Source organism: Sphaerodactylus townsendi, linkage group LG06, assembly GCF_021028975.2.
Source record: "Sphaerodactylus townsendi isolate TG3544 linkage group LG06, MPM_Stown_v2.3, whole genome shotgun sequence".
NCBI classification, from domain to species: Eukaryota; Metazoa; Chordata; class Lepidosauria; order Squamata; family Sphaerodactylidae; genus Sphaerodactylus; species Sphaerodactylus townsendi.
Window position 1 is genome coordinate 85,380,914 of NC_059430.1, and position 12,194 is coordinate 85,393,107.

The 12,194-nt window shown below is 45.4% G+C and overlaps 1 protein-coding gene across 1 annotated transcript in view; it reads left to right on the top strand.

Annotated features, from left to right (window-relative positions):
• Positions 1 to 4,937, top strand: part of SLC26A3 (solute carrier family 26 member 3) — a 34,875-nt gene extending 29,938 nt beyond the window's left edge. Inside the window, exons 17-21 of the mRNA XM_048501770.1 lie at positions 420 to 653; positions 1,929 to 1,983; positions 2,916 to 3,064; positions 3,461 to 3,526; positions 4,577 to 4,937. Of these exons, the coding sequence (XP_048357727.1) occupies positions 420 to 653; positions 1,929 to 1,983; positions 2,916 to 3,064; positions 3,461 to 3,526; positions 4,577 to 4,600 (528 nt within the window). The 3' untranslated portion in view covers positions 4,601 to 4,937. The remainder of the gene's footprint in view (positions 1 to 419; positions 654 to 1,928; positions 1,984 to 2,915; positions 3,065 to 3,460; positions 3,527 to 4,576) is intronic.
• The last annotated feature ends 7,257 nt before the right edge of the window (positions 4,938 to 12,194 follow it).

The window sequence follows — 12,194 nt, forward strand, 5'->3', positions numbered from 1 at the left end:
TCAGATACAGATACTGCTCATTTCTCCTTTCTGTCTTACAATTTGCAAAGCAAATCAGTCTTAACGCAGATAATTTCAGTCTACAAAGTATAGATAGACAATTTACTTTTCATTCTGAAACTGATGCTTATACAGGGTTGCCAATTTCCTGATTGGGGCTGGAGTTCTCCTGGAATTCCAACTGATCTCCAGACTGCATAGATCATTTTCCCTGGAGAAACTGGCATTTTGGGAGGGTGAACTTCATGGCATTGCATTCCAGTTGAGCTCCCTCTCCTCCCCATCCTCTGCCTTCTCAAGGCTATGCCCCCAGATTTCCAGGAATTTCCCAACATGGAGTTAGCAACTCTATACTTATATGATTTGAGGCATCTTTTCATGAATAAGCTTTCTAACTAATTTTTATCCTTTTAAAACAGAAAGGCTTTATTTGCACTGTAAGTACTCTGAATGATTCAGAAGAAGAACTGGACAACAACAGTATTGAAGAACTGGATAAGCCTACAGATACCAAAGACTTGCCAATTCAGTTAGACTGGAACTCAGACCTTCCTTCCAACATCACCGTTCCCAGAGTTGACATCCATAGCATCATTCTTGACTTTTCAGCTGTGTCATTTCTTGATGTTTCTGCTATGAGAATCCTAAAAGAGGTAATGCAACTCCCACACAACTTCCTGCTAGTGGACAGAATAAAATAAGGCACACGTCACATTTCATTTCATAGACATGTATGCTGATGCCCTGTAGCCCCCTATTTTGGTCCAAAATAAGTTTAATAGATTTTGTGGGTCTTAGGCAGCCATTAATGGCATATAAGTGAAGGGTTACTATATACAAATGAATATGAGAAAACAGCTTATTTAACAGCGTAATGCTTTGCATATATGATTTCATTCATCCTTACAACAACTTTGTAAAATAAGTCAGATAGATCAGTGTTACTATTATGGATGGTAGGGATTTCAGCTCCTTCCTTTCCCTATTTTCATTGTGCCATGACATGAAAAACCACTACAGTAAGCAATTTTTGACATGTAGGCTATTTTAATATAAAATGCCCCCATAAAGCAAAACCTGACAGGACATTGGTTAACAGAAAATACCTGCATACAAGTCCATCCAACAAAAGGTTGTGTTTGAAGCTACAGTGGGAGATGGTGATTCACCCTCCCCCTCCCCCACACACACGCATACACACACACACTACACATAGCCTGGAGGTTTCTAGTTCACAGTGTGCCCTCTTGACTACATTTCATTAAAATTATCCTGTCCTACATTTAGTGCCAGCAGATTAGAAACATTGCCATTGTCACCCATAGGTGTACCCAGTTAGTGCTGGATGATGCCAATACATTCATTCCCTGTATTTGTATTGCCTTTTGGTATCTAATACTAATAGTATTATTGATTAAAGTTTGACTGTATTAGAGACTAGCTTCACCATTGACCTGCTGTGTCTGCTCTGAAGCAAAAAAAATCTGGTGACACAAATTCTGGTAACGATGACATCTGAAAAAGGGCTATGGAAAGCATTGGTGCTCTAAAAATACTTACCTTACTAATCCCATGGATGCCATAGTAGTTGTTGAGTCCCTCTATCCAGGGCCACATTGTACAGAAGTAACATATGGAGGGCAAGGTAAAAAATCCTGCCTTCTGTTTATTCTATATGATGAATGCATAACTCCTCTTGATACATACCCTTGGAACCACAGCTGAAGGGTTTCCTGTTGCATGCATTGTTTATCACACAACAAACTGCCCATGGGAAACACACAGTTACTTACATGGCAGTACTTCAGGGTTTCATTTTGTAGAATACATTCCTGTTCAATCATCTACATTTGGAGTGTAGATGATTTCCATAATATTTTACATTATGTCCATGTATCTCTAAATACCACGCTCTTTTTTGTTAACAGACTTTACAATCATTTAACCGGATATTTGTGGATGTATACATTGTGGGAGCACATGGTAAGTGGATACAAATCTGTTTATGATTATTTAAAGAAAAGTTGTAAAATGTGCAAAGTATGTGCTTAGTTCTGTCACAGCATAAGCATGTTTACTTGGCACAATTCCTATTAATATCTTAATGGACATCACTTGAAAACTTTGGACATTCAATGCTAAATGTGGGAATTAATTACACTTAGTAAATTGTATAGTTCGCTTCTGAAGAATAGTACTTTTAATACTAAAATTTGGGCTCACCCTATGATACTGACTGGCAGTAGATTTAGGCTTCCTCATGGAATGTGACTGGCTAGTTTTGGAAACAGGATGCTGAACCAGATCAACTGGTCAGCACAGAAGCCCTTATGCTTAGCTCTAACACTCAGAGTCATATTGGCAGTTAAGAAGCCACACTGCAGCAAAAACTCAGTGAAGAAAAGCCTGTTGTTTGGTTCCAAATGACATCCATCCCAATCCTTATGGACACTAAGGTGAAGGCCCACAAGGCTTCTCAAGGGCAGTATTTCGGTGGTGTTGTTGGACTAACAAACAACTCTGATCCAGAACACATTATGCAGTCCAGAGAATGCCACCTGACTTCCCAGTGTAAAGAAAACTTCCTTGTGAATGTGGCTGGTGTCTGTGAAGTTCTTTTCTTTATCCAGAATGTCGTGGAGGCATACAGTCACCACTTGAAATGTCCCCTCCCCCGCCCAGTTTACCTGTCAAAAATCTATTTCAGATTTGAGCGCTGATAATAAATGTTAGTAGCCACTAGTTTGTTTTAATTGAAACATTTATAATAAAAAATGGGTTTGAGTATGGGTTTGGCCATCAATCCAGTTATCAAACAGATGGCAAATATCCTGTAAAATCAGAGGTCATGTTGGAAATGTTTACAGGAGCTATATTCCAGGCTTGTGAATATTTTCTTTTTCTTATCTTTGCAGATGGTCTTCTGGATAAACTGGAAAGATGTGCATTCTTTGATGATGAAATTAAGCCAACCATGTTCTTCCTTACTGTTCATGATGCAGTTCTATTTATATTGGTCAAAAGGGATATTGCAGCCAGCTCTCCCAAGTTCAAACCCATTATGGTAAGAGCCCAACTGCAGTTTCTCCTCTGAATGCCGTTGAACACTGTCTTCAACAAATTAAGTCCACAGAACAATGATTCTCAAACTTTTTGAAATTTAATCCATTCCTAAATTTATGCTTCCTTTTGGGACCCCTTACAATAGTCCTGGGGGAGGTAGTACATTGGCCTATAGATCTTGGTGGAGACATTCTCTGACATCATCCATGTGTACAGTACAGAATGTACAGTAGTTGAAGCGACTTGGACAGGAGCCCGATTTAATTAATTTAGAGCAATGGCTGTTATAAGTAGACTGGTAAACTGATGGGACTGATGCCAATTTTGAAGAATTACAGATTAACTAGTGTTTTAAACCAACACTCTTCCCAACTCTGAACTTTCTGTTCCACCTTAGGACAAAGAAAACAGAGACCATTATATCATCAATACAAATGGAGGACTACGTAATCGAGATATTGTGGTAAGTCAGTACCCAGTGTCCTTATCAGTAAAGCATTTCTGAGACTATAGCCCTAGAATTTTGAGTGCTACAGGAGAGTCTCTTTAGCAGTGCACATACCTTTTCACTAAGCACACTCTTATTGCCAATGCATACAGCAGAACTTAATAAAACAGTAGCTTTATCTCCTGTCAGCTCAAAATACAATTTCACAAAGGACGTCAGTACAGTTTAGAACTATTCAATGCCAATATGATCTGAGGGAAATCTCAGAAATCACTGAACTTACTAGAGGTGTGCACCAGTATTTTTTGGGTTCAGCTTTAAAGCACCTGGACATTTTCAAAAAAGCCGGAAAAAGTGGAACTCCCATATCAGCCTTTTCAGCTTCTTTGACATTTTTCACATTTTTAAACCTGAACCCAAAAAATTCCAAGCCCCAGAGCTGAATGCAGGGATTGGGTAACCCAGTCCTGCATTCAGTTCTGCTGTCTGGCCTGCCACCTCCTAAGCCTGCTTGGGTAGACAGATGGCAGGGGAGATCATCAATGCCGGCATTGACTGTACCAATGCCTTCACTTAGCTCTGTGGCAGGCCTGAAAATCCTTATGTACATAGGCTTTCTTCCCCTAATTCCACTACAAACCTGTCCCAAGAAAGAGATTCCTGTAGACTTGGGGCTGTTTTCAGTTGCTACAATCTTGGTGCTTTACCTCAAGGACCAGGAGAGTACACTATGCACAATTCTCTTGATGAGTTATACAATCACCATTTTTTGTGAATAGGGAAATGTAAAAATTATCAAGCTTCAGTACACATGATCAGAAATAACAATTAAAATAATTTCAAATGATATATACCAAAAATTACTGTATCCATAAAAAGGCAATTTAATACATCAGCAGGATCACTCATGGCATGCTGCTCAAATGTAGGAGCTCCAAAAACATAGCAATTGAAAAGAGTGAAGGAGAATCCACCACTGGAATTCAGCTAAAACATATTAAAAGCTCTTCTTATAAGTATGGCATTTATTTGTTTATTTCCACTCATTTACCTTCCATTCCCCAGGAACCACCAGAAACAAAATTCTAAACTGAAAAATCGGAAAAGGAACATCAGGATGTAAAACACTTGGAAGACAGTACAATTGTTCTCACTACAGAAAACTACTTCAGATGCTGAAGACATATTTTAACATGAACATATGTATATATGTAACATGGGAAAATTATGTGAACATTTTGATTTTGTACAATAATGAATTTTCAGTCTGTAATACCAGAAAGTTAAATACCAGGAAACTTGTTCAGGCTCATATATGTATGTACATTTGTAAATAGTTCTGTTTATATGTAAACTGTACAGTCACAAGTGTATAATTCCTTTCTACAATACTACAAAATGTTTTCCATTTTATACGGTGCTTTAAAATATTTTATCTTATATATAGGTTCTATACAGTTTTTTAAATCTCTACATTTTATATCCTGGTACATACCAATACAGTGGCATAAAACAAAAACAGCATTTTAGAGAGGAAGTACAGCAATCTAGCCCTGACATGGATTGCCCCAGGCCAGAGGCGTTCCTAGGCAAACCTGAGCCCTGGGCAAAACCTGAGTTTGGTGCCTCCCCCCCCCCCCCAATGGGCCGCTTTCCTCTCCGGCCAGGGAGCAGGTTGCGCCCTCCGCGCCCGGGCAGGCCCCCCCTCCTTCTCCCGGCTCTAACGCACACGTCGCCTCTCCTGGCCGGCGGCGGCATGTGGGGGACCCCCGAGGGCGGCGGCTGCCCTGCCGGCTGGCGGCTGCTGCTCCGGGGCAGCCTGCCCGGGTGTGGGGGGCGAACCGGTCCCTGGCCTGGAGAGGAAAGCAAGAAGCAGAGGGAGAGGAGAGGCCACAGCGGCCGGCGGCGGCATGTGGGGGATCCCTGGGGGCGGCGGCTGCCCTGCCAGCTGTTGCTCTGGGGCAGCCTGCCCGGGTGCTGGGGGGGGGGAACCCAGTCCCTGGCTCGGAGAGGAAAGCGGGCAGCAGAGGGAGAGGAGAGGCCGCCGCGGCTGGCAGCGGCATGTGGGGGACCCCTGGGAGTGGGGGCGGCCCTGCCGGCTGGCAGCTGCTGGTCCGGGGCGGCCTGCCCAGGTGCGGGGGGTGACCCGGTCCAGGGCCGGAGAGGAAAGCAGGCGGCATGTGGAGGACCCCTGGGGATGGGGGCGGCTGCGGCTGCCCTGCCGGCTGCTGCTCCGGGGCGGCCTGCCCGGGCACATGGGAGCGACCTAGTCCCCAGCCTGGAGTGGAAAGCGGGCGGCAGAGGGACAGGAGAGCCTGCTGCAGACGGCGGCGGCATGTGAGGGACCCCTGGGGGCAGCGGCTGCTGCAGCTGCCCTGGTGGCTGCTGCTCCGGGGCGGCCTGCCTGGGATAGCGGGTGACTCCACAGTCCCCAGCCCGGAGAGGAAAGCGGGTGGGCGCAGAGGTGGCGCACAGGCTACAGGCCTCAGCGGCCAAGGCATTGGCATCATGTGGAAGACCCCCCTTGGGCAGCGGGCGCTCTGGAGTTGGGCGAGAGTGGTGGAAGTTGCGCTTGCGGTGGGCGAACAGGGACTGGGCTGGGCAGGCTCAGGCTGGGGAAGATGGGCGGGACCGGGACTGCAGAGGAGGCGGGGGGGGCGCTCTCTCCCCCATGTGCCTCCCTCCCTCACAACGTCATCAGTGGGAGTGGGCCTGCAGCCTGCTGGCTGCTCCTTTCGGGTGACTTGGGACCAGGCCAGCCACCGTCCGAAGTGGGGCGGGCGCCAGTCAGACATATTTGTTGCCCCCTCACGTGACCTGCAATTCCGCTACCCAAAGCTGCAGCTGCCCACTCTTGGCCCCATATGGGCGCGGTCCGGCTTCTGCTCCCCGCTACAGCCTGATCTTGTCAGATCTCAGTAGCTAACCAAAGTAAGACCTGATTCGAATTTGGACAAGCAACCTCCAAGGACTACCATTGCAGAGGCAGGCAATAGGAAACCACCTCTCAGTGGTGCTATCCCCACTGCTGATTAATCCTCTGATAGTCAACTGAAATATCCATGTTTCATTGAGATCTCCACACAGCTGAACCCTTGAACATGGATGCATCCCGGTTCTGCCGCTCCCTCTCCTGGTATCCCCTTATCACATGTTTTTTTAGAACCTGCTTCGATGTGCACCTTTAAAAAAAAAAACACACTCTGGGTGTTTCCGCACTACAAAAGGGAGTGAAGGTCGACTCGGTTCCCTTCCAATGAGGGATTTTCGATTCCCCAGCTGGGCCTGTCTGCAATTGACAACTCTTCAGCTTGGCCCCCTGGAACCGGTGAAGGCTAAGTGGGCGGGTACCTGTTTCGCTCCTCGCATACGTGATTGGCGCTTGTGTTAATGGAGGGAAATGAGGAACGCTCTTTGGTTTTTTTTTTACAGTTTCAGTACGTCACAGCGCTAACGTGGCATTGGACATCGCGTATGAACTACTTCCGAGCGCAGCTTCGGAGCTTCTGGAGCTTTGGCGCCAAAATTTTTCCAGTCAGTGATTTCTCCTGCCGTCACTTTGAAATCCGCATCTTGATATCGTGGCCAGTTTCTCGAAACGTGAGGGAAACTGGTATTAAAAAAGCCGCGCTCTCTGCCTGTCACGACTTAATTCCCGCTTCCATGCGCATCGCGAGTAACGGGCTGCTCCCTGATTGGTTGAATGGATGCGGTAGTCGCTTCGATTCAAGCATTTCGAAGCTTCGCTGCGATATCGAACCTTTGTTCCAACCAGCGGAAGTCGCAGTTCATATAACTGCCCTATGACAGGGATGTCCTTGCGTTCCGGAAGCGGGGGAATAGAGACAAGACAACGCCGGAAGCTTTCGGGTTAGGTAGTAAGCGGATACACTCGGAGTTGAACCTGAGTAGAAACCGGTACAACACAGTAAGTGCGGAAGCACCCTCTGAAGCCAGATCCAAGGGGAGAAATGGGAGTCGAATGTGTGTTTGTTTTCGCGCCATTGGGAGTGACATGATGGCTCTCCAGCCAATCAGAGCGTGGCAGGCTGTGCGCAATGCGTGTGCAGCCTTTTTTTTCTGCTGGGAAGTTCTGAATCATTTGCACGAGAGAACGTGAACCGCTCAACCGAGGATCGTGAGCAAATGTTTAACGTGCAAATGTTCCATGAGCAAACATTTTAATGTTAAAATTGGGAAATGTTAAAATTGGGAAACAACACGGTACCAAGATCTCGCAGTAGCGTTCCCACAACAGCACAATAGCCAATCAGAAGAAAGCTGCAAAGGCAGGGATACCGTGCATACGTGCTTAAAAAAACAGCGCAAAAAAAAAAGCTGTTCTCGCCCCAGCCACGAAATGACAGTCAATCAGGATAGACCCGCACAATCCCCGTGGCAGTGGGGATTGTAACATTTTTTAAATCCGAGATAGACATAGATGTCTTCACTGGAAACATGCTGCAGTGGGGAGGTTGAAACCGCGATGAAAAGGTGCAGTTTATTTTGAAACTTGGTTGTATCTAGATTTAATTTCTCAGTGGGGATTCGACCAATGTCTCGAATTGCAAACACTACGGGATTGCCATAAGTCAGCTATAACTTCATGATGTGCACACACCCCAGACAACAGCATAATTAAATGCAGAATCCCTTGCAAGAGTTCTACAGTCCAACACCAAATACAATTCCAAATATCTAAAAGGGAGGGGGGGGGGGGATGAAGAAATTATAATGCATTCCTCACAGTTACTGTTATAGTTCCCTAATGTCTCCTTTTCCATTTATGAGGGTCATAGCTTAGATAATGGTTTATAGGAAATACATATTTACAGCGAAAGAAGCAATGATGAAAAGCATTAGCTTCTATAGAACTTTTCATTTTAGAGGCAAATCAGAAACATAATCTTAGTAAATATTTTACAGGAAAGCTCAACATGTAATTTAATAAAATACCTGCCTACTAAATATAACACACTCTTATCTCAGTGATGGCAAACCTTTTCAAGACCAAGTGCCCAAATTGCAAACTCCAGAAACCCACTCCTATTTATCCTTCAAAAGTGCCAAGCGCCAGCAATTTAATCTGAATAATCCCCTCGAGCAGGAGCCAGCCTGCTGAAGCCTCCCAAAGGCAAGTCCCACATGCACCACTCTGCGCCTCTCTAGCATCTCTGCTGCCTTGCCCCCCCCCCCCCCCCGTGAGGTAGCAGCCATACTTTGGGAGCATTGGCAAGGCACCAGGCCCTGCCAGCCAGAGTCCCTCCCTGCTCACTGAGGGTGCACGCGACATCAGAGTCCAGCTGCCCAGGCCAGCCTAGGTGTGTGGGGGGGGGGGACCGCATTTCCTTACCCCACATGACAAACTCTGTGTGCACGTGCCCACAGAGAGGGCTCTGAGTGCCACCTCTGGCACCCTGTGCCCACTGGCGTAATGCCCATTGGGCAAGGTGGGCAGCTGCCCAGGGCATCACCTTGTGGGGGGCATCAAAATGCTGGGTTCGTTTTTTGGGTATTTTTAGTGGTTTTCCATTTTTGGCCTGCAGGGGGCGCAGTTGTTAGGCTAGCGGCACCAAAATTTCGGCGTATCATCAAGAGACTGTCTTTATGCGACCCCCCAAGTTTGGTGAGGATTGGTTCAGGGAGCCCAAAGTTATGGACTCCCAAAGGGGGTGCCCCTATCCCCCATTGTTTCCAATGGGAGCTAATAGGAGATGGGGGCTACAGTTCTTTGAGGGTCCATAACTTTGGCCCCTGAACCAAACTGCAACCTCAAACCTGGGAATCAACTCAGGGCAGTCCTCACTGATGAGACTCCTGGAAAGTTTTGAGACTGTGCCTTCAAAAATGTGCCCCCCCCAGCCTGCAACCCCCCATTGACAGCAATGCAGAAAAAACTCAATGCAGAACAAAGATTCTTGAGGCAAATTTGGGATGTTCTTGACAGGCCTCTAGAGGGTATTCTTGATCGACGTGATCAGCTAGCCAAAATTTCAGGAGGTATCATCTGGAGACTGTCACTGATGGCACTTTCGTTGTTTGGTGCACCAGTTTGGTTTAGGGGGTCCAAAGTTATGGAACCTCAAAGGGTAGCCCCATCTCCTTAGCAAAGAATGTGGGATGGGGTACCCACTTTGAGGGTCCATAACTTTGGACCTCCTAAACCAAACTGCACCAAACTTTGGAGTTACCATAAGGACAGTTTCCAGATGATACCCTGAAATTTTGGTGCCGATACATCCAAAAATGCGCCCCCTGCAGGAACATCCCAGACATGTCTAAAAATGCACCCCCTGCAGGCACCAATGTCCTGGTGCAAAAAAAAAAATTGGTCGTGGTGGAGTGGCCGCCCATGGGGGGGGGGGCGCATCCAACTCAGGTTTTGCCCAGGGCTACAGTTTGCCCAGGGCTGCCTCGTTACGCCCCTGCCTGTGCCATAGGTTTGCCACCACTGCTCTATTTACCATTATCTACCATTATTTCCAACCCATGATCCCCAATATGCTATCTGTGCTAAGTCAAACCTGGCTTTACTCCACCTCATTGGTGTACTGTAGGAGATGCTTGAGAAGAATCCCCAGAGGAATCGTCTTTGCGGGAAGCACCATTCAGAAACAGTAGCCTCGTCTATGACGATTGGCTTGAAACCTCCCAACATTCTATGAATGGTCTCAGCATCCCAGGACAAACATTTAGTGATTGCCCCCTGCGGTAAACATTTTGTGGTGCTGTTCCAAAAGTGGCCAAAGGCTCAACTAGGAGTCCTTGTTTCACTCTTCAGGGCCTAAAATGGTTTCTCCCAGTCAGATGGCAAAGAAGAATCTCACTCATATAATTGACAGATCTATATTATCAGCCTTGTGCCAATGTCATATGCCTGTCCGTACAAAGAGCAGTATAACAAGCTGAATCTCTTTCAGTCATTCTCTCCCTGCTCCTTGAAACCTAGATTCATTTTGAACTATAATCCTTCCTATCAATTTCCAGGTGTTCTACAGGTAGCAAGGGTGTAGGCTTCTTTGGGTTTGCTGTTGTGAGGTAAGTTTTGTGGTGCCCAAGATTATTGAGGCTGGATTAATATACATCCAATTAATAAGTTTTAAGTATTTACAGGTTGGTTTTAAAGAAACAAACCAGCACCACAGGTCTCTAGGTAGACAAAGTAGAAACTTGGCTGAGGCACAAAAATTTGAACTGATGATGACTTCAGAGAGTAACTAGACTTTTCTGCAATGCTTTCAGGCACAAGCAGACTTTTATTGATTAGCTACTAGGTTGGATCCTCTCTCCCCCCGGATTCCACCCACACCAACCTGCCCTTTCCACAGAGTCAAATTAAATTGTACAAGGTCTGCTCATCACCAGAGACAGGCCTAACGATCCAGCACTCACTTCTCTCCCAGAGATTGAGTTCTGCTCTACCACACTACTAGGAAGGGCTACCCTTCACTCTGTCTATTTTTCCTGAGCCAAACCTGAGCTGTCACTGCTCTTCCCTGAGGTAAAGCTTGATTCCCTCTTCTCCTGTATTCTCTCTAACATCTAATCCCCCTTCCTGAAGGTGATTGGATGCTGGAGCAGCACTCCTGTGAAATCATTGAGTGGCTGATTTTCCCTTCGGGGCAAGACAGCCTCCTGTTGGTCCCATTGGGAACCCTATCTACACATTTCTGCTTCCATGTTCCTGAAAAGTTATATTATTTCTACCAGAAATTCCAACATTAAAGGGGGTATAAAAATGGTACTTTTGCATTCCAAATTGAAATTGGGCATATGTAACTAATGCATTCAGAATTGCCAGTTTCACATTTCTGTATGTTTTTTGCAACTGAAGAGTTTGCTGTCTATGCAGACGCTCTAGGAAGCTGCAATACCAGTTTAAATAATGCAATTCAGGCACTCAACAGTGCAATCCTAAACATAATTACACACTATGCTTTTCTATGAGGACAGGCTGTAGAAAGAGCTGCCATAGGGTTGCCTTCAATCCTCTTCATCGTGCACCGGTGTGTAAAAAGCCAGTGGGAGAAAAATGGTGCCAAATTGGGAAATTGGTGACAAAAACTAGAAGTGGTATAATTACATCAAGGGATACTCCTAGATTTGCCAAAACACAGTGGTTTAACTGATCTCTATCCTCAACCCAAATTTTCATAAGGGTTTCAAACTTTTGTCTCTCCAGTCTTCTCCTTATGTCTCAAGGGGAGATCACAGCTTTTCTGTATGCCTATTGGACACACCTGTCTCATACAATATCAACCAATGAGCATAATATTTGAACACAGCATACACAAAAAAAAATGTAGGACAACTCATATGGTTGGTTTGTGAAATGTGGCCTCAAAATGCACATTGCAGTCTTGTGTGTGTTGAATGTTAAATATTAAAATATGTTAAATGTTAAAATGTTCTAATGTTAAATGTTAAAAAATATTCAAATATTAAATTAATATTGGATGTTTGCAGGGCAGAACTGTATGATCTCACTTCCACACAAACTTGCAGGGAGAAGATGGGGAAGAAAATATTATCCAGTTGGCAGCATTATGTACATTAAATGACATTTCCACATATTAAACAGATCTAACCGTCTTAGGAAAAACGCTTGCTACCAAACTGTATGCATATGTGTACCCACACGTGACAAATGTTTTTCAGAGGCTAGGTTCAAAGTCATTCCACA